Genomic DNA, 23,708 nt, shown 5'->3' with positions numbered 1-23,708 from the left:
GGAGTTCCGGGCACAGAATCGTTTTTTTTTTTTCAATCTCCCCCTAACAATCACCCTTACAAATCGATACATCCGCTAATCCTGGTTAGAATGGTGAAATAATGAGTTTGCAAGAATAAAATCTTACTTTATATAATTTCTGATGTGCGGCGCCATCTTTGTTGTGGATTGCCGAGTCCGTTGTGGGGAAATGTCTTCCCTTCTTCCTGATTCCAGTGGGCGTAGGCCTGTGAGTCAAGAAATGAGAACAGTGGTCGGCCGCCCATGTGACTGCAAAGTGCATCATGGGAGGGCCGAGGAAGAGCTCCCAGGACGCATTGCGGCAGGAAGTGACGAGGAGAGCCGAGGCACAGGAGGGAGGAAGTCCTTTGAAAGGTGAGTATACAAACCTCTGTAAACAGGTAAGTGAAAAAAAAAAAAACTATGGGAATATCCAATTCTGACTCAGCGGAGAGTAAGGAATACAATGCAGTAATTATTAGAAATTGAATTTTGTGCCCGGAACTCCGCTTTAAGTACAATTCTCTATCCACTTCTACAAAACAAAGGGGTATATGCAAATGCCAGGAGCCTAGCTAATAAAATGGTTGAGTTGGAACTGTTAATACATGAGGACATAGACCTTGTGGCAATAACAAACTTGGTTCGACCCCTCACACAACTGGCTGGCCAATATCCAAGGGTACTCTGTGTATCGAAAAGGAAGGATAAAAAGAGGGGGAGGGGTAAGTCTCTATGTCAAAAATAATGTAAGTGTGTTAAGGAGGAGTGACATTATGGAAGTGATGAGTACGGAGTTATAATCCGTATGGGTGGAACTCCACAGGGAAGAAGTAAAGGGGAAAGTAATAGAGGGGGTATGTTATAGGCCGCCTAGAAAACTGTACAAAAGAGCAACTGTACCATTAACGCTTTTGAGATATACTTCACCCTCAATCTAGAGTCCTGTCTCTCATTGGGGGAAGCTGCTACAAGGGATTGCTATGATCTTCATACACCCTTGGATAAATCACTAAGCTCTTGTAAGAGCTTGGGTAAGAGCTTGTTTCTGTTCCTGATGCACTTTCTGGAAAAAGAGAGGTTCACCCACTGGAACCTGGAGCCTTGTCGTAGGACCAGGGTGGGTAGGAGACGGTGAGACCCCAACCAAGCTGCAGCGGTTCGTGAGGTCTGAGGCGGTTATCTGATGGAGTGCTTGGAGCCCTAGGAGCATCCGTCAACGGCGGTACCCAGTTGGGGTGCCCGTGGATCCGTTACAACTAATGACCCAGATCTAATCTCAGATGTAAGAGTCTGGGACAACTTGGGTTCCAGCGATCACAGGATGATCACATTTAACGTAAATCACAAGACAGCAAGGCAAGAGGGGAATATAAGAACCCAAAACTTCAGAAGGGCAAGCTTTCCCAAACTGTGCTCAATGATAGAGAAAATAAACTGGGACCAAACCATAGGAACACTGACCATGGAGGAAAAATGGCAATGCTTTAGGAGCATCTCACAGTGCATTCCTATGGGAAATACATTTAGAAGAGCCAAAGCCAAATCAGGGTGGCTAAACCGCAATGTAAAAAAAATTAGGTAAAAAAAAAAAAAAAATGGCCTTTAAGAGATAAAAATCGGAGGGGACTTTATCGGCTTTCCACCAATACAAGGAATCCAATAAGAAAAGTAAATACGAAAATCAAGAAGGCTAAAATCGACTATGAAAGACATATAGCAGAGGGAAGTAAAAGGAACCCTTAGAAATTCTTTAAATATATCAATAGCAAAAAAACAAGGTCAGAGCATGTTGAACACATAATTAAACAATGATGGGAAGATGGTTACAGAGGACACAGAGAAGGCAACTGTGCTAAATGCTTTCTTCTCCGCAGTCTTTACACAGGAAAAGGAGGGATATACTGACCATGACTGTATGGTTAGCAGTATTTCATAGGACATGCCGTTATGGCTAACAGAGGGTGAAATCATGAAAAGGCTTGATAACATTAACACAAATAAATCACCAGGACCGGATGGCGTGCATCTGAGAATATTCAAAGAACTCAGTAAGTTTATATCTAGACCACTGTTCCTGATCTTTGCAGATAGTATTTTGACAGGAAAAAACAAATAGAAAAGGATTAAAAGAGGTGCATGGAAGCCAGCCAGCCCCCAGTCTGATGTACTCACCCTCCAGTCTGCCACCAACCAAGTAGACCTGTCTCAATATGCATAAAGAACAGGGGTTTAGTTGACACGCATTTGCAAACGCATATGTAAGCTGCAGAGCCACAACACGGCACCCTGTTTTATCTGCAGTCCCTAACACTTTTAAATTTAAGTGTCTCCACTCTGGGAGCACATGGCTGCTAATGGGTGGATAGGAAGCAGGTGGGAGGGAGCAGCCCAAACTTCCCCCAACCCACTTCCATCCACAACTGGTATGGTAACTCAATGCTCTAATAGCAATGTTCTTAAGATGGTACAAACTGAAAACGACCAGCTGAGAAGCATACACCTCCAATCCCTTGGCGGATGCAGTGTAAACACACAGATTGGGACTTTATATGAGGCAATTTGCCTGTATAGCTCAGTGCCTCCATCCCTAATTTCATAAAATATTTGGGACTTTACATGAGACAAGCAAGCCCTGTATATGAAAAAACTGGGGTCAAATTAGACTGCATCCACCAAAAACGCAGCTGATCGTTTTCAGTTTGTACCATCTTAAGAACATTGCAATTAGAGCATTGAGATACCATACCAGTCGTGGATGGAAGTGGGTTGGGGGAAGTTTGGGCTGCTCCCTCCCACCTGCTTACTATCCACCCATTAGCAGCCATGTGCTCCCAGAGTGGAGACACTTAAATTTAAAAGTGTTAGGGACTGCAGATAAAACAGGGTGCCGTGTCGTGGCTCTGCAGCTTACATATGCGTTTGCAAATGCGGGTCAACTAAACCCCTGTTCTTTATGTATATTGAGACAGGTCTACTTGGTTGGTGGCAGACTGGAGGGTGAGTACATCAGACTGGGGGCTGGCTGGCTTTCATGCACCTCTTTTAATCCTTTTCAATTTGTTTTTTCTGATACAGGGATGGAGACGCTGGGCACACCTGCCAGTGTGTCATTTAAAGTCCCACATAGCCCACATTGTATTTTGACAGGAACCGTACATACCAGGTGACTGGAGGAAAGCTAACATGATACCAATATTTAAAAAAACAGGGCAGAAGCATATCCCGGGCAATTATAGGCCGGTCAGCCTGACGTCAATAGTATGTAAATTACTGGAAGGGATGATAAGGGACTATATCCAAGAATTTGCTAAAGTCAACACTATCGGAACACCAAGACGGGGTGTGGCTAGGCAATGATTCCGTGAGGCCGCAGACAGCAGGAGCTGGTTGAGCTGAGTGGAGCCTAATCCTCTGCAGCCAGCGTCCCAGCCCCCACACCTGCAGCTTACATGCCGGTAACCCAGGCGTCTACACAGCCATGCTACAGCTCCAAATGCTCTGAGATCACCGCATATTTCCTGAGATGCCCGGCAGCCTCTCAGGGCTCTACAGCCTCCTCTAAAATGGCGCCGACGCGTCCTTCGGCCACGAGCTCCGCCACCATGGCATCACCGCAGCAGCTGAAAAAAGCCTCTAAGGCTAATTCTGATCGGTTGGGAGAATCATCTCCCCCCACGCAGGGTTCCCTTGCCTGGGAGCAGGCTACGGAGGAGTTTGGGACTACACAGGCTCCATTAGTACACCAGCTTCTACCGGTCACAGAATGGAAGGAGTTCATCTCCCGCATTCCAACCGAGCAAGATATTGCAGACATGGCGTCCACAATTGTGAGTAACCTGAAAGGGGAAATAGACTCAGTCAAGCAAAAAGTGGATCAGGTAGACGCCAGGGTCGGCCAGGTGGAGGAGGTACAATCCCTAACAGACTCTATAATCAATGACTTAAAAAAAACATCACAATTGTTATTACAGAAACAGATTATTTCACGGCATCTGAAGCAAGATGATAGTGAAAATCGAAATCGCAGGAACAATGTTAGACTTAAAGGGATACCTGAGTCTGTATTGGGCCCTGATCTCAGGGAGTGTGCGATGAAAATCATTAATGGGCTATTAAAGCGTTCACTGACTGAACCTCTTGAAATTGATAGGATTCATAGGATTGGAACCACATACAAAAAAGGCTCTGAAAACCCACGGGATGTGTTAATAAGGTTACATTTTTTTGCCTTCAAGGAGGAGATCATGAGGTGTGCCTGGAAACAGGGTTCATGGGACTATGAGGGCTCGCAAATACGCTTACTACCTGATCTCTCGTATAACACTCTACGAATGAGAGCCATGTTAAAGCCTCTCTTGGAGGAAATTCATAGGATGAAGGCAACATATCACTGGGGACATCCTTTTCAGCTGGTGGTAACAAGAGACAAGAAGTCGTTTACTCTTAAGTGGCATGATCAGCTCCCAAAACTGTTTACATTCCTTGGGATCCCCCCTATACCCATTTTGGACTGGCTGGGGGTGTTTGGAGGGGAGGGCCCTGGTGCCCTCACATGGAACAGGCTTGACTCTAGCACACAGGCCACAATACGTAGACACTCAGAAAATAGGGACAGAAGAGGATCCTGTTAGCGCATGATGCTATGAGGAGGAAAAGAGGGGAGAGAGGGTTTTTCCTTCTTTCTTTAGATCAGTGAAGATATGCGTCTAAGAAGATTTATAAGTTTTTCTGAGGGTTCTTTATTGCTCCAAATGATGACTATTTTTCTATTATAAGATGATAGCATGCGGTTTTTTTTTTTTTCTCTCTTTTCCTTCTTTATATATATATATATATATATATATATATATATATATATATATATATATATATATATTTTTTTTTTTTGCTATGGGTCTTTGCTTTAAAGGCCTATTGACATGATAATGGTATTATAAAGGGTGAATTCCGGTATTAAGGATCTCTCCCTCTTTTATGGAGGGTGACGGAGGGTTAAAACATTCTTTGCTGAAGTTGTGGGGGTGGATCGGAACTCTGGGGGGCGGGGGGCTCGGGAGGGGGGTGGAGGGGTTGGGTCTCCTTGGCTGCCCTCTGCGCCCCCTCAACCCTCTAGATCTCTCTAATTTGTTTTTCCCTTTATGGGGGGGGGGGGGGTGACGGGGGGGCTGCGTCCGTCCTCTCGCCCCCGCCTCCCCCTCAGATCAGAGGAGGGCCCGCGGCGCTCGGAGCTCTAGGCAATTAATTTTCTCATTTTTTGTTATTTTTTATTATCTGATCTGTGGGAACCTCACGGAGCTTGTCTATCTTTCCTCCCTTTTTTTTTTGGTTGGGTTTTTTTTTTTTTCCCCTATGTCTGAATACCTGGTTGCGGGCGGGGGAGGGAGGGGGGAGGACACCGCATGCAACACCGAATACCCATAAACGAGGGGAAATCGGATGTAAAGTCACAACCCTCAATGTTAGAGGGCTATTTACCTCACAGAAGCGTGCACGCCTACTGCAGGATTTGAAACGTAGCCATACACAAATAGCATTCCTGCAGGAAACATATTTCAGGAAGGAGTCTATACCCAAATTATACAATAAAGATTTTCCCTGGGTATATCATGTCCCTTCTCCTATTGCTAAGTCCAAGGGTGTCAGTATACTTATTTCCAAAGAGAAAGTGTGATCATATAAGGAGAGTTTAGCAGACCCCATGGGAAGATATTTGTTAGTAAAGGGGAGTATTGGACGGACAGATCTCACACTGGTGAATGTGTATCTACCCAACTCAGACCACCTAGCTTTTCTACAACAGTTGATACCGGTCATTTTGGGTTTTAGGGAAGGTCATTTGGTCTTGGGGGGGGGGGGATTTTAATTTTGTGCCAGAACCCCTTATAGATACTTCAAAGAAATCTTCCTGTATTTCATACTCGCGACTGCGGCGTCTGCAGCGTGTACTTTCTATCTTAAATCTTGTCGACCCTTGGCGGTTAATGCACCCGAATGTAAGGGACTATACCTATTACTCTCCGATCCACAACGCCTACTCTAGAATAGACCGCATCCTGGTCTCTCAGTCAGATCTTCCGTTGGTATTCTCCTCCAGCATCGACAATTTTTCTATATCAGATCATGCCCCAACTCATGTCTGCATGGGATGGGATTCTATGCCACCTAGACCTACTACATGGCGTTTGAATGAATCACTCCTGCAAAATCCAGAGACGGGGGGGAAAATGGAGGAAGCCTTGAAAAACTATTTTCTAGAAAATAAAGATGACTATCTCCTCCAATCATTTGGGAGGCCCATAAAGTTGTGGTTCGAGGGGTTATTATGCGGCTGGCTTCTCAACAAAAAAAAATCCAGGAGAAAAAGGTGAACGAGTTGCTTTCTCAAATTGAAGAATTAAGTAGACTCCACAAAAGATCCCTGGCCATCGAACATCTGGCCCCTCTTACCCGGGCAAGAGAGGAATTAAATAGTATCTTATTCTTAAAGATAAATAGGAGATTGATATGGCTTAAAAGATACTCCTTTGAATTTGCAAACAAACCAGGGATGATGTTGGCAAGGGCCCTGAGGGGACCTAGGCAACAAACGCACATCCCCTGTATTAGGGGGGCGGGAGGTGGAGAGGTGTCCACATCATCGGCAATTGCAGGTGAATTTCGTACATTCTATCAATCCTTATATAATCAGCAGAGTGAAGGGAATGGAAAAGTAAACCAAAATAAACAGTTAGAACAGATTGAATCATACCTTCAAAACTCTGGTATGCCGGTGTTAGCTGCGGAACAAGCACTCGCAATGGAAGGAGAGATTACAGAAACAGAACTGGCCGTTGCAATATCCCAGGCTAAGACACATAAAGCTCCGGGTCCAGATGGACTCACAATGTTATATTATCAACACTTCAGGTCTCACCTGATATACCCCCTTTTGGGGCATATGAATTCTCTTCGGGACGGCTTGGCATTGCCTTTAGATTCACTGAGGGCGTATATAACGCTTATATTGAAAGAGGGGAAAGATCCCCTTCTCTGTGGCAGTTATCGCCCAATTTCTCTCCTGAATTGCGACACGAAACTTTTAGCAAAAATACTTGCAAATCGCCTCATTCCTTATATTCCACATATAATACACTATGACCAGGTGGGCTTTAATCCGTCGCGTGAAGCAAGGGACAATACCACCCGGGTCATAGATATTATCCATGCAGCTCATGTTTCCTGTAACAAAATGGTGATGCTCTCTACTGACGCGGAGAAAGCATTTGACAGGGTGGCCTGGAGTTTCATCAAAGCCACCCTGTCATATATTGGATTGGGTCCACAGATGTTAACATTCATTCTGTCATTATATGCTAATCCATCAGCAGCTGTACGGGTGAATGAGTGGAGATCGGACTTTTTTTTAATATTGAACGGGACCAGGCAAGGTTGCCCGTTGTCCCCTCTCATTTTCATTTTAACACTTGAACCTTTTCTATGTTCAATACGTAGATCTCCCAATATATCAGGGATGTGGGTTGCTGGTGAGCAGCACAAAGTGGCTGCCTTTGCAGATGATCTCATATTTTTCGTTACTAATCCCATAGTATCTCTCCCAAATATACTGGAGGCACTCAGAGAATACAGAGCTTTAGCTAACTACAAAATGAATCTTACTAAGTCGTTGGCACTGAGCATTTCTATGTCAATACAGGAGGAACTCCAATTTCGCACATCATTCCCATTCTGTTGGGCTGAGGGCTCGATAAAATATTTGGGGGTCCAGATTACAGCAGACCCCTCAGATTTATATAGGAAAAACTTTCTACCTTTATTGAGGAAGATCAAGGGAGACCTGAGAAGCTGGCAACAGCTATTTTTAACTTGGTTTGGTAGGTCAAAAAGGGGGACAGACCCAGGTTGAAGAAGTATATAATGAAGAAAGGCACCACGTCCCGAGTAATGCATAAAAGGAAAAATTTTATATTTTTTACATTACATTGTTCTTAGCATATATTGTCTCATGATGGCACCCTGCTAAAAAGTCCCCCATACACGCCCTTCCCAATTCCTTTTATTGGTTTGGTAGGTGTAATGCACTAAAAATGAATGTTTTACCTAGGACTCTATACATAATGCAGGCCCTACCAATTGCAATTCCGTCTACTCTTTTTCAGCAGATTAAGACGATGTTCCGCTCTTTCATTTGGGCTCAAAGATCCCCGCGGATCTGGTTACAGACCCTGCACCTCCCCAAAGATCGGGGGGGGGGGGATAGGATTACCGGATATTCGTAGGTATTATAGAGCTATTCACTTGACACGGGTAGTGGACTGGAATTGCAATGGGGCCCTTAAACGATGGGTTGGGCTTGAGGTAAACGAGGCGGGCCAAATGACCCCTCCTGCACCATGGTCAATATACTCTTCTGCGGACGAGGTGTATGCACATCCTATTATAGGGACGACAATACGGGAAACCAGACGTATTCAACATTTTTCTAAGATATCCCTCAGCCCATCCCCACTGATACCGATCTTAGGGAACCCTGAATTCCCTCCGGGATGTGTAAGCGCAAAAGGTACGAAGTTTGGCACATGTCAGTAAAGTTCGTATATATGATATATGGAAGAAGGGGCAAATACCTACACAGGAAGAGATTGCGGAATGGCCAGATGTTGATCTGGATTATTTCAGTATTTTTCAATTAAGACACTTCCTGAGGACCTATCAGAAAGGGGGGTATGTCCCTAGGAAATTAACCCCCTTCGAAGAGATATGTATCTCGAAGGCCCCACCCAAACATTTGATATCTTTATTTTATACATGGTTGCCAGAAGAGCAAGAAGATCAACACCTCTCGTTTATACAGAGGTGGGAACATGAGCTTGAGATATCCTTAACCCCTGGGCAAGTCAACAAAATTTTGGCTACAGTTTATAAAACATCTATGGATTGTAAGATCCAGGAGATGGGCTACAAAATACTTACTAGGTGGTAAAGAGTCCTTGAGGTGCTACATAAAATGGATGAGAAATACACGGACAGTTGTTGGCGTTGTGGAAGTAGGGACTATGGTCCATATCTTCTGGTCATGTCCCCTGATAAGGGTATTTTGGATGAAAATCGCTGTAATAATTAAACAGTTGACAGAGGTAGAGATACAGGATGATCCTGCTCTATGTCTTCTGCATCTTACAAAGGGATCATCAAAAAAATATATAAAATCTCTGACACTTAAGACTCTTAAATGCTGCGAAGGCATGCATACTTATTCTATGGAGACAAACTCAGACTCCCTCTCTGAAAATGTGGTTCGAAAAAGTTAAAGAGATTCATAAGATGGAGGAACTGACATCGGTGTTAAAAAATTCAGAGGAGGTGACTAGAGCTCGGTGGCTGCCGTGGGTATCTTTCACTGGGTCAGAGGTGTACTCCAATTCTATTGAGGTGTAGATTTTGCGTTGCATGGGCATGTGCCCTCCTCCCCTCCCGACCCTTACCCTTTTATGTTGTCAATTTTTCAAGGGGGGGCTTTTTTTTTTCTCTTTATGCAAGATCCTAGGGGGTCTTACAAGGTCTGGCTATGCCTCTAAATACACAATATTCCCATTAGGGGGAAAGACACATTTTGCACTAAATCCCAAGGAAGGGTCTTCTCAATTTATTTATTACCCCCTTTTATGGGGGGATTATTTGAACACGTGCACGTTTGTTTAGATTAATCCCTGGGGGGGGGGGGGGGTTTCTCTTTTCTTGTTGTTTATCCTGATGTATGTATTATTTTTTTTATGGTTTAATTGGTCTGTATCTGTAAATTTAAAACCCAATAAAAATTGTCAAATTTAAAAAAAAAAAAAAAAAAAAAAGTCAACACTATCATCAGCACAGGTTTTCAAAAGGGTGTTCTTGTCAAACCAATGTTAACATTCTATGAGGAGGTGAGCTGGGAGTGTGGTGTATCTGGATTTTGCTAAGGCATTCGATACAGTCCCTCACAAACGATTAATTTACAAAATAAGGTCTGCAGGCTTCAACTACAAGGTTTGCTCTAGGATAGAAAACTGGTTAAAAGGGCGTGTCCAAAGGGTGGTAATAAATAACGCGTATTCAGACTGGTCTGGAGTGATAAGTGGGGTGCCCAAGGCTCAGTTCTGGGACCAATTTTGTTCAATTTATTCATAAATAGCATTGACGGGATCACTAGCTCAATCTCAGTTTTTGCAGAGGACACAAAATTAAGCAGGGCAATAACTTCACATCATGATGCAGAAATCTTACAGAATGACCTGAACAAAATAACAGAGTGGGCAACTACATGGCTAATGAGGATTAATGTGGAGAAGTGTAAGGTATTGCACTTGGGGACTGAAAACATTAAAACGCAAAATATGCATGGGGGGGGGGGGGGGGGGAAGAGACCTCTGGGGGAATCAAGAATGGAGAAAGATCTGGGAGTCTTAGTAGAAGATAGACTAAGCAATAGCATGCAATGTCAAGCTGCAGCTGTCAAAGCCATCAGAATATTGTGCAATGTCAAGCTGCAGCTGTCAAAGCCAAAAGAATATTGACATGCATAAAGGAAGGGGATATATTCCAGAGATAAATCTATGATCCTACCAATTTATAAAACGCTGGTCTGGCCGCACCTGGGGTATTCTGTCCAGTTCTGGTCGCTAATCCTCAAAGGATGTGCTGAAACTGGAAAGAGTCTAAAGGGCAACTAAGCTAATTAGGGAATTGGAGGACCTAAATTATGAGGAGCGTTTACAAGCACCCGATTTATTCTCCCTAGAGAAGAGGACCACTGAGAGGGGAAATTATATCTACAGTATTTACAAATACCTCAGCAGTGATCTCAGCATAGAAAAAAAAAAAAAAAAAAACTATTCAGTCGCAAGGAGTGCAAGAGAACACAAGGCCATTCAATGCGATTAGAGGAGAAGCGATTTAACCTCAGGCTACGCAAAGGGCTTTTTTACAGTAAGGGCAATAAGATTGTGGAACTCGCTTTCACAAATGGTAGTAACTGCGGGGAGTATGGCTACTTTTAAAAGACTCTTGGACATACATCTCCAAGAACAAAACATTCAGGGGTATGGGAAATTAATATGTCCACACACACCTACACAGGTTGAACTGGTGAACTGGATGGACTATTGTCTTTATTCAATCTCAACTACTATATATACTATCTATGCGGTGCAAAGTCACAGCAAATTTTCTGTGGATTCGGCACTACATTCGGTCCATGCGAACCAATTGCGGGGTGTTAAGTTAACGACACCCTGCAATCCGTTTGCAAAATACAGCAGGATTTGCAGAATTGGATCACATGGGTGTAAAAACCCATGCGATCAGATTCTGGTGCGAACAAAAATTAATTAAAAAAAAAAAAATAAAAAAAAAAAATAAAGGGTCCTGCACCAGTTTGGGGTGCGATTTGAGCCATGGATTTGTATAGCTTAAATTGCACCGCATTCACTCCAGAGACACTGCATGTAATACGCACAGGAATGTGCTCCGATTCCTGTGCGAATTACATTCGGTGTCTGAACCACAGCAGTGTGAACCCAGGCTTAAGCAAATGGGGAAAAAAACAAAAAACAAACAGTTCGTGACAATCTGCTCCTCTGAGTTCAATAAAAAAAGGAAGAAAAGAACAACCTAATTAACATGTTTTGCATTCTGTAAAATGTAAACATCTAGACCAAACAAAGCTATACTACTTACCTGGCTTGGGAAAATTCTAAACATGCTTGTTCAATTCGAGTGCGTAGTATGCCAATATCTGTAGACACCAAATCATCCAGGGCTTGAAGCTGTTTTTGAATTCTCTTGAGTTTCAAAGCTTCAGCCTGAGTTTTTTTTGATCTACATAAAAAGTAAAATATACAAACAAAACATAATATATGCAGTAACCGTTCTGAAGAAAAAAAACAAAAAAAACAAAAACACATATTGTAGATTTATAATAATATTCATCCAACATTCACTACGTGTATCTTTCTGGTGCAAATAACTGCAGTTATCACATAAAATAGGACCTTATAGCCCTGTGCCCAAGACGCAACCTGCTGGCCCTCTACATGCGGACCGTGCACTGTTGGGCACCAGTTAGGCAGCGGGATGGTGGGCGCTCGACTGGTCTGTGCTACAGCCTTCTGCACTGAAAGGAAGGCTAAACTGAGGACAGAGTCGTCTCCAATCACCCAGTAACTGACATCAATGCTGGGAGTTATTGCAGTAACTGACACCAATGTTGGGGATTATTACTTCCTATCGTGCCCACTGACACCAATGTTGGGGGCTAGGGTTGTCCGCTTACACAAACGTTGAGGGTTTTTGCGTCTAACACCAAAAGTTGAGGCTTATTGTGTTCACTGACAAAAATGCTAACAATTACTGTACTCCAACTTCTTCCGTGTGCATTATAATAAACTGGAAAAAAAAATGCAGAAGGGCCACAATTTCTTTTGAATAGGTTGACTAATGAGACATTGCACCCCCCCCCCCCCCCCAAACACTTCCAGAGGGGAGAGGAGTTTACGCACTTGGTGGTCAACTTGAAAATTACAGAAGGCCTTATTGCCCAATAGTTTGCAGTGTTAAAGTGTACAAGTACTTTTACTATGCACTATTACTCCTGTCCCCATATTTTTCTATGATCACACCTGTGACGGTACTCACTGCCACTGGGAATGAAAGACAGATACTTAATGGTTTGGATTGCTTCAAGTGGGACAGTAATATTTGTCAATCATTTATCTAAAATAATATATGAAGACTCTGGGACTCTAGGCCTAGCTGCCTATTGCCAATAAGGCTTCACACAGTCAGACTCCTAGCAGATGCTAATATAAGCTCAATAACCTGTCTTCCACACATCGTAATTATGCTGATTTACTCTAATATATGTGTATTGTATTTTGTTTTAGCCTTGTGTCGGCAGTTTGGTCTTCCAGTCTGGTTTAAGTGCGCTGAGTTAATTAGCATGTTAATGAATACTTTTGTAAGGCAATGTAGATGGGATTAGCCATGAGTAAGCTGTACCTCGTTATCCAACCATTGTGTGATGGTTTGAGTAAATATTCGGGTCATTGTTCATGTAATGACTGACCTACTTCTCAAGTGTATAAAAGGCTGTTTCTTGTTCAATAAAGGAGTTGAGGTTTTCAGACACATACAAGCTAAGTTGTCAAGACTAGTTTTGTATGTAGGGCGGCTGGAAAATCGATATATGTTTATGACTGCAAGGAAGCCGTATACTGACAGAAGACCACAAGCACAATGTGGGTCGGCGATTCCGTTACAACACCCCTAAAGCAGAATGGTGTTGAGCTCATATATATGTTGTTGTTCAAGACAAGCCTTCACCCACAGTGTGAGTCTTCCTGTCTGTTCCTTTGAACTGGTCTGCAACAGTGTTAAAACACCTCCCAAAGTCCCAATAATGAAAGCAGGAGTAATCTACAGCTCACAGCGGCAGCCATAGTGTATTATATCTATTAAATCGGTCAGGTTAAAAAGGTCAAAACTGACCAGGCCTTTTTTTGCGATATGGCACTGCGTGCATTACTTTTACTGACAATTGCGCGCGTTCGTGTGAGGCTGTACCCAAATAAAATTGATGTCCCCTTCTCCTACAAATAGAGCTTTTTGGTGAGATTTGATCACTTCTGCGGCTTTTTAATTTTTTTGCGCCAAAAAAAATAAAATTATAATACATACATATATACACACACAATTTTTTTTTACTTTCTGCTATAAAAACACAGCCAATGTAAAAAAAAAATAACAAATTTAGGCCAATATGTATTCTGCCACATATTTTTGGTAAAAAAAGAAAATCCCAATAAGTGTATATTGATTGGTTTGCGCAAAAGTTATAGCGTCTACAAACTAGGGGACCATTGACATTACTACAGTAATCAGTGCTAAAAATATGCATGGTTACTATACTGACACTGGCAGGGAAGGGGTTAACACCAGAGGCTAACTGTGTGGGGGATGTACGCATTAGATGAACATAGAGATCTGTGTTTCCTACCTATACAGGAACACAGGATCCCTGTGTTCATCTGTCACAGAACGGCGGTCTGCCTTGTTTACATAGGCACCCATCAGAATACCCGAGTACCTTTTTGAAGCCGATCAGTGTACCTGTCTGCAGCCCATCAGAGTACCTGAGTACCTATCTGCAGCCGATGCCTTCTAGATTATGTGTTGGGGTGTTTGCTTTCCAAAATGGGTAATTTTGTAGGGGCTGTCCTGGTGCTCTAGGGCCTTCAAAAGTGTGATTGGTTGTAATGAAATTATATGTGTAATTTATGCTCCTACAACACCTGACGGTGCTCCTTGCATGTTGGGTCTCTGTATGTGGCCAGGCTGTGTAAAAGTCGCACACATGTGGTATTGCCATACTCAGGAGGAGTAGCAGAATGTATTTTGGGGTGCAATTGCAAGTATGCATATACTGTGTGTGAGAAATAACTTATGACAATTTTGTGTAAAAAAACAAAAATAATAATATATCTATCTCTTCAATTTCCCAAGAATTGTGGGAAAAAATTACAACTTTAAAAAAAACTCACCATGCCTCTTACTAAATACCCTGGACTGTCTACTTCCCAAAAAGGGGTCATTTGAGGGGTATTTGTACTGTCCTGACATTTCAGGGTCTCAAGAAATTATAGGTCATCGGTACATCAGGTGCGATTAGGTGTGATCAATTTTCAATGATTGGCACCATAGCTTGTAGACTCTACAACTTTCACACAGACTAAATAATAACCAATAATTTGGTTTTTTTTTTTACCAAAGATATGTAGTAGTATAAATTTTGGCCCACAATTATGAAAAAAAACACTTATTTGCAAAATTTTATAATGGAAACTAAAAACAAAAATGTTTTTTTTTTTTTTCAAAATCTTCGCTCTTTTTTCACTTAGATCACAAAAAATAAAAAACCCAGTGGAGATTAAATACTACCAAAAGAAATCTCTATTTGTGTAAAAAAAATATTATAAAAAAATTGGATTGGGTACAACGTTGCATGAATGAGTAATTATCAAAGTGTGAGAGCACTGAAAATTGGTCTGGGCAGGAAGGGGGTGTAACTGCACTGTATGGAAGTGGTGAATACTCTGCTGATCAGTACTATGTACAAACTATGAATAAATACACACACATATATATATCTATATCTATCTATCTATATCTCACACACACATACGTACACACACAGGATTTTGTATCACAAAAGTTTCACTCACTTTTCAGAAATGGCTTTTGCAAGCAGAGCTTTCTTGCGCTTATTCTTCTCTTCCATTAAACGCTGCTCCAGCTGAAGATGATCCAAACGAGATTTGTCTTTCCTGTTTAAGTTCCAAAATATAAAATTTAAATTTAGATATCAAGCAAAACATGGTATAATTCATTATATCTTAGGTAAAGTGGATGTAAACCAAAAATGGAATTTTGTATATTTTTTTTATATTTAAATAAAAGATTTTCACCCTTTGTTTTACCTTAGTGCCGTTAAGCTAATGCAGCCTTTCAAACCACTTATTTTCTACATGGATGAGAAAGCAGGAATTCAGGTAAAAGGTGAGAGGGCTTGGAAAAAGTAGGGGGTAAGGGGATGAGTAGGAAGAAAGAGGGAAGAGTATACCTCTGAACCTATGAACCTACAACAGTTAGGCGATGAACCTGGTGTCAAGAGGAGGTACCCCTTCACCTTCACCTCACTTAGGGTCAACTCCTCTACCTTGTTGATTTTTTGCAATTTGCTTAGCTACAGCAGTGTGGAGTGGAGTGACTGATCCTTACATTTCAGGGAGATTATATATATATATATATATATATATATATATATATATATATATATATATATATAGATAGATAGGTTGGAGGTTTAACAATATTAAATACTTGAACATCCATCATCCCCCCCCCATGTTCAGTTTAATGGCAACATATAATTGTTTTACATACAGGTGCATTTCAAGAAATTAGAATATCTTTAAAAAAGTTAACCAGTTGAAGACCAGGCATTTTCTGCCACTGGTGGATTTTGCAGTTTTTTTTATGTCACACGGTATTTGCGCAACGGTTTATAAAAAAAAAAAAAAAAAAACACACACACACACACACACACACACACACACACACACACACACACCAATTTTTTTTAAAAATATAAAAGAGGTCACGATGAGTGAACAGATACCAAACATGTCACTCTTTAAAAAATCGCACACACCTGCAGAAAGGCAACCAACGACATAAAATTTTAGTATTCATAGCCAACGCTTTAAAAGCCTTTATAGGTTAGCACTTTAGATGTACAGAGGAGGTCTGGTGCTAGAATTACTGCCCATGATCTGATGTTCGCGGTAATACCTCAAGTGGACAATCGCGGTTTGCATGAGGTCGGGACCAGGGCACTTTCATTTAAAAAAAAAAAAAAAAAATATGTTACTCTTTATGGCAGGATCCGGGGTCTATAAGACCCCAAACCCCTCCTTTGCACTTGAAAGCATTTAAAAAACACCAAGATCGGGGGGAATGGAAGAGGCCGGGTGAACGGTGCAGGGGGTGTCCCCTCCCGCTGCTTGTAACAACAGCTGAGCGGCTGCTTAGCCGCGTTGGTTGATATTACAAGAGCCAACCGTTGGCTCAAAAAAAAAAAAAAATGGTACCGGGGGTGATGTCTGCAGCTATCACTCCAGTACAACCACTTGATGTCAAATGACGTACGGGATGCGATATGGCGGCAAGTGGTTCATTTCAGAATTTCAATTAAAAAAGTGAAACTCAATTTATAGATTCATTACACACAGAGTGATATATTCCAATCATGTCTTTTAATTTTGAGGATTATGGCTTTAAGCTAGTGAAAACCCCAAATTCAGCATTTCAGAAAACTAGAAAGTTGTAAAAAAGTTCCATATTGTAGACTTATGGGGGTGGGGGTCACACTCTAATCAGCTAAATTAAATCAAACACCTAGAAAGGTTTCCTGAGCCTTTATATGGTCTCAGTCTAGTTCAGTAGGTTACACAATCCTGGGGGAATACAGCTGACTTGACAGCTGTCCAGAAGAGAGTCACTGACACCCTCCACAAGGGCAAGTCACAAAAGGTCATTGCTAAAGAGGCTGGGTGTTCACAGAGTGCTGTATCCAAGCATATTAATGGAAAGTTGAGTGGAAGGAAAAAGGGTGCACAAGTAACAGGGATAATCGTAGCCTTAAGAAGATTATGAAGAAAAAGCTATTGACGAATTTGGGGGAAATTCACAAGGAATGGACTTTGGGTGGTGTCAGTTCTTCAAGAGCCACCACACAGACGTATCCAGGACATGGGCTACAACTGCCGCATTCCTTGTGTCAAGCCATTCCTCAACTCGAGACATCAGTAGCATCTTACCTGGGCTAAGGAGAAAAAGGACTGGACTTTTGCTCAAGGGTCCAAAGTAGTGATTGACCGATATCGGGTTTTCATTGTCGATACCGATATTTTAGCGATCGCATATCGGTATCGGCTGATATTTTTGTACACTTAAAATTTAGCTAAATAAAAACACAAATTTCTACACAAATCTGTTACTGAACACGTAAATCTTTATTAACATTTTTAACATTAAGGGCTCGTTCTTCACACCTTAACTGCATGAAAACTGATAGGAAAACTTTAATTGCAGGGACATTTAGTTTAACATCATCTGATTGTGCATTAATGCATAATAAACTGCTGCAGTAGTGCACTCACTCACTGCAATAATTTTAAATCACTACTGCAGTGCAGTCAGTAAAAAAAACTGCTAGAAAAAAAAAAAGCTAGGCAACAGCTAGACAGTGGATTGGACTGGAGTCAGTGGACTACCGCTACAGTAGGGCACTCACTGCAACTACTGCAGTCAGTGCAAAACTGCTAGGAAAAAAGCTAGGCAACAGCTACACAGTGGATTGGACTGAAGTTAGTGGACTACCGCTGCAGTAGGGCACTTACTCACTGCAATAATTATAAATCACTGCTGCACTACTGCAGTGACTGCAGTAGTGATTTTAAATTATTGCAGCAGTGAGTGACGCACTACTGCAGCAGTAGTCCACTGACTCCAATCCACTGTCAGTGCAAAACTGCTAGAAAAAAAGCTAGACAGAGGATTGGAGTGGACTCAATGGACTGGACAGACACTACTACTACACTTCAATACTCCCAGTTAAGTAGAACAATATTATAGTGCAGAAAGCATAACATTTCAGCATGTTCACCAGTTAAGCAGCTTCTTCTCTTTTCATAAACTGCTGCCACTTCACTAAAAACAAGCTCCACTTGGTATCGAGGAAGGACGAGCAGAAAGGTATGTTCTAGCATGAGAAGCAAGTCTTTTGTAGCGTGCCTCATTTTCTTTCCACCACTGAAGAGGACAACTTCTTTTGTCAATTACTGGTTCCTTCAAATAAGAGTCGAAGTTCATCATCCAGGCTCATTATTGCAGATTCTGAAGAACCCTCCGCATGAGGCCCCAATAAAAAAACGCTGAACATGGTATCTATTTGACCACGATGAATTTGCTCTTCTGTTCATTGTCTTTCTGGACATTTCTCCTGCATCCTGCTCTTCCACATCAGAAACCTTCTAGTCTTGACTTTTCTTTTCGTCAGGGACCTCCTGCACCTTCTGTTTAATATATTCTGTCAGCGATTGTTTTGCCTTGGCCAATACATCAGAAGAGAAAGGATGGTTCCTGTATCGAGGATCCAAAAGACATGCAAGCGCAACATTTTTATTCTCCTCATGCTTCTCAAAACGTTTGGCGAGGCTGTCCCTCATGGCCTGCCTACATGCTTAAATGCCACGTGTGTTGGGTCCTTCATTCTGTTGAAGCAGCATCTTCAGCACTCTCACTCATGGGATGACAGAGGACACAGATGAGTCGTAATGACTCACCTCTAGTGTCACTTCCTCAATGGGCAGGAGGGTCTCAATGATGTTGGCTATTATGTCCCACTGATCAGCAGTAGGACAAGAACGTCCTCCAAGTCCATATTCTCCAAAATATATGGTGAGAGCTCCCTTCTGGTCCAGCATCCTTTGCAACATGTGTAGTGTTGAGTTCCATCGTGTTGGAACAGCCTATATCAAGTTGTTTTTGGCTAGGCCAAGGTCTTCCTGAATGCACCTCAGTCGCTGCTTGACAAGGATAGAATGGTGGAAATGGCCTGTGCACTTCTTTAGCATGCTAATAATGTCGAGCAAAGCTTTCTGGTTTGACAGACCATCATTTACCACAAGTTGGAGGAAGTGTGCCATGCAACTGAGGTCTGACACTTCAGCAAGTCTCATACCTTTAACCATGTTCGCTCCACTGTCTCGCAGCACAAGCATCACTCGGTCTTTGGTGATTCCCCATTCTTCTAGCATGCCTAGAAACATTTCTCTAAATGTACTCCCAGTGTGGGATCCTTGCATCACTTTTGTATTCAACACCAAATGCCTTCTTGTCCATCCACTGTCAATGAAGTGGCATGCAAGACTCATTAGTGATTCTGTTTGTCCTGACCAGCAGTCAGTCATGAATGAGAGAGTTGCCAGCATTCTCTGGTTGCAGCATAGCCTTTACTTTCTCAATGACCTTTTGGTGAATCTTTTCCAGCATTTCAGTTCGATAAAATTTGTCACTCTTCAGCGTGTACCTTGGCTCAAGTATGGACATCAACCGATTAAATCCAGAGTCAGACACTATTGTAAATAGTTGGTTATCAGTGACCATCATCTCTGTGATTACTCTGTCCAGCAGCTGCAATCTTACATCTGATTTTAGCCACCTGTTTTATTTTTCTGAAACATATCTGTTATTGTTGCCTGGGATAGTGAGGTTTCACCTTGTGATTCATTTTGTTTTTTCTGTGCTGCATGATACAATTCAACATGATGAACTCTTAGAGGAGCCCAAAGTTTAGACGTATTTTTGTTTTTTGCAGCTATTGATCCCATGCTTACATTGTTTTTGCAAGGGTTGCACAGTGCTGCTGATTTTCCTGGAAATGGAGAAGAGAAATAGTCCCAGACCACACTTTTCATTTTTCTATCTCCATCCATCTCCATTGAAACTTGAGACACTAATGAATATATAGGCTCAAACAAAATGGCTGCCTGGCACCCTGCGGTGGGTGGCTGGCTGGCACCCTGCAGTGGGTGGCTGGCTGGCACCCTGCAGTGGGTGGCTGGCTGGCACCCTGCAGTGGGTGGCTGGCTGGCACCCTGCAGTGGGTGGCTGGCTGGCACCCTGCAGTGGGTGGCTGGCTGGCTGGCAGGTACAGGCCCAGGGCCTGTGGCTGGCTAGCTGGTACAGTCAAGCAGGGCCTGTGGCTGGCTGGTACAGGCCTGTGGGTGTGTGGGACTGGGTGGCTGGCTGGCACTGAGTAGCTGTGGGTGGGTGGGTGGCCGCGGCGGCTGTGTTACACAACGTGCACTGTGTCTATGTCACTGTACTGTGATTTGATAAGAACTTAGAAGAAATCCCGACTGTGCACTGCAGAGACTCCAGTGTGGCAGCAGCGGGTGTAAAACACACTGTGTGCGCATATGTGAAACTCCAAATGAGGCTGAGGGAGGCGCGGAAGCTGTCCCAGACTCCCAGTGCATGGAGGCGCATGGCGCAACATACGCGCTGACGTCACGGCAATAATCGGTAACCGCCGGAGCCAATACCGATATATCGGGGAAAGTGCATATCGGCCCCGGATATATTTTGGTGTTAAAGGAAAAGGAATTGGCAGCACTCCAGGTTGAGTCAAAATCCAGATTTATTGACTGGACATCCAAATAATGACAATCGTGACAAGGTAGACGCGTTTCACACACTGACTGTGTGCTTAATCATTACAAAGAAAAATGGATATAACATCTCAATATATACACACACAAAAATCCAATCAATTAAAAAGCAGGTGATACAAATAAGGGGTAAACCATTTTCCTAATTACCGAGGACACTGATAGACCCATAAAACCTATATGTGAAACCAGTGAAAAATCAAATGTGAATGCTGTGACACAATTGTGTATGAAAAAATATATAAATGCAAAAAATCTGATAAAATCTAAATATGTATAAACTATGTGTGAAAATTAAATGTATTGTGATTAACCGGTTGCCGACCGCCGCACGACTATATACTGCAGCGGTCAGCCCCGGCCAGGCAGAGTGACGTATTGGTACGTCACTGACTTGCGAGCCTATTGCGGGCGGGCGCGCGCCCGCCACGGCTCGTTCACAGACAAGTCAGTGCGTGTGACCGGCGGACTCGATGTCCGCCGGTCACACTACGATCGCTCCTGTGAAGGGAGAAAGACAGAGCGGCTTGTGTAAACAAGCTGCGTCAGTTCTCCCTGTGTAAAAGTGAAAATCTGTCCATTCTACTATGTAGAACGGTTGATCTTTGCTTTTACACCAATAGGAATGTCCCTGCACAGTTAGAATCACGCCCCTAGGACACACTTAACCCCTCCCTGTCCAATAAAGTTAACCCCTTCCCTGCCAGTGTCATTTTTGCAGTAACAGTGCATATGTATAGCACTGATTACTGCAGTAATGTCACTGGTACCCCCAAAAGTGTCAAAAATGTCAGTCAAGGGTCCGATCTGTCCGCCGCAATGTCGCAGTACCGAGAAAAAAAAAAAAAAAAGCAAAAAAACCCCTGGTCCTTTAGCAGCCAAATCCTCCGGGGCTTAAGTGGTTAAACAATGGTAATTTTATCCATATCTTTAATCACAATACATTTAATTTTCACACATAGTTTATACATATTTAGATTTTATCAGATTTTTTGCATTTATATATTTTTTCATACACAATTGTGTCACAGCATTCACATTTGATTTTTCACTGGTTTCACATATAGGTTTTATGGGTCTATAAGTGTCCTCGGTAATTAGGAAAATGGTTTACCCCTTATTTGTATCACCTGCTTTTTAATTGATGATTGGATTTTTGTGTGTGTATATATTGAGATGTTATATCCATTTTTCTTTGTAATGATTAAGCACACAGTCAGTGTGTGAAACGCGTCTACCTTGTCACGATTGTCATTATTTGGATGTCCAGTCAATAAATCTGGATTTTGACTCAACCCAGAGTGCTGCCAATTCCTTTTCCTTTATCAAGTTTTCACGGAGGCGAGCCGGGGCATGCACCTGTGTGAGTCATCAGACAATTACACCACCTCGAGCAGTGAGCCCTTGTCTGTTATATTTTGGGGTTACCGATAATTGGTCGATCCCTAGTCCAAAGTCCTCTTTTCGGATGAAAGTAAATTTTGCATTTACAAATTTGGAAATAAAGGTTCCAGAGTCTAGAGGAAGAGTGGAGAGGCACAGAATCCAAGTTGCATGAGGTCCAGTGTGAGTTTTCCACAGTCAGTGATAATTTGGGGAGCCATGCCATCTGCTGGTGTTGGTCAACTGTGTTTTATCAAGTCCAAAGTCAGCGCAGCCCCCGACCAGGAAATTCTAGAGCACTTCATGCTTCCCTCTGCTGACCAGCTTTATGGAGATACGGATTTCATTTTCCAGCTGGACTTGGCACCTGTGCACACTGTCAAAACGTACCAAAACCTGGTTTAACGATCTTTGCATCACTGTGTTTGACTGGCCAGCAAACTTGCCTGGCCTAAACTCCATAGAGAATCTTTGGGGTATTGTCAAGAGGCTGCTATCAAAGCAACCTGGGCTTCCATAACACCTAAGCAGTGCCACAGGCTGATCGCCTCCATGCCATGCTTCAATAATGAAGTAATTAATGCAAAAAAGAGCCCCAACTAAGTATTGAGTGCATACTATACTGTACATGGACATACTTTTCAGTAGGCCAACTTTTCAGTAAACCAACATTTCTGTATTAAAAATCCTTTTTTATTGCTCTTATTTAATATTCCAGTTTTCGGAGATACTAAATTTTGGGTTTTCACTATCTGTAAGCCATAATCATCAAAATTAAAAGAAAGAAATGCCTAAATATATTACTCTCTGTGTAATGAATCTAAATAATATACAAGTTTCCCTTCTTGAATTGAATTACTGAAATAAAAAACTTTTTGACGACATTCAAAATTTTTGAGATGCACCTGTGTATTTTTTCTTTTTTTCTGTCCTAATTTAAAAATGTAAGACCTAATTTCAGAAGTAACTGCACATAGATATACACAGGTGTTTAAGACATGCTTATTATGCATTTGCATTACCAGGTAGTGAGCAATTAATGAACAGAACAAACTGACTTCACTCTGACCTTAATTGATTTTAAATGCCTTGGCTATTAAAATATCCACATAAATCATAAGGATAGACAGACAGGTAGCATAGTACTTAAAGAGGTTGTAACCTGAAAAGAGAAAACACATAATGAGCTAGTATGCATCGCATACTAGCTCATTATGAAATACTTACCTTAGAACGAGCCCCCACCGTGCCGCCCGCTTAGCTGTATGACGGGCGACATGTTCAGTCGCCTGTCTTCCGGGATCGCGGCATCCGGCCATCTGATTGGCCGGAGCCGCGGTGACGTCACTCCCTCGCACACGCGCGGGAGCAGACGGTCACGGCACGGGGCTCTGAAGGAACGGAACCAGCGGCCGTTCCTTCAGAGCGCATGCGCCAGTGATGTCACTGGCTGCATGCAAGGTAAATATCTCCTAAACGGTACATGTTTAGGAG

The 23,708-nt window shown here is 42.4% G+C and overlaps 1 protein-coding gene across 1 annotated transcript in view; it reads right to left on the bottom strand.

The window, feature by feature from the left end:
• The window catches only part of GORAB (golgin, RAB6 interacting), a gene marked incomplete at its 5' end in the record, with an annotated part of 73,152 nt that overhangs the window by 1,161 nt on the left and 48,283 nt on the right, over nucleotides 1-23,708 (bottom strand). The window contains 2 exons of the mRNA XM_082266315.1: nucleotides 11,716-11,856; nucleotides 15,258-15,359. Of these exons, the coding sequence (XP_082122441.1) occupies nucleotides 11,716-11,856; nucleotides 15,258-15,359 (243 nt within the window). The remainder of the gene's footprint in view (nucleotides 1-11,715; nucleotides 11,857-15,257; nucleotides 15,360-23,708) is intronic.

The sequence above is a fragment of the Pelophylax lessonae genome (assembly GCF_965119305.1).
Source record: "Pelophylax lessonae genome assembly, chromosome: 8".
Taxonomy (NCBI): Eukaryota; Metazoa; Chordata; class Amphibia; order Anura; family Ranidae; genus Pelophylax; species Pelophylax lessonae.
This window is presented reverse-complemented; position numbering and strand designations above follow the sequence as displayed.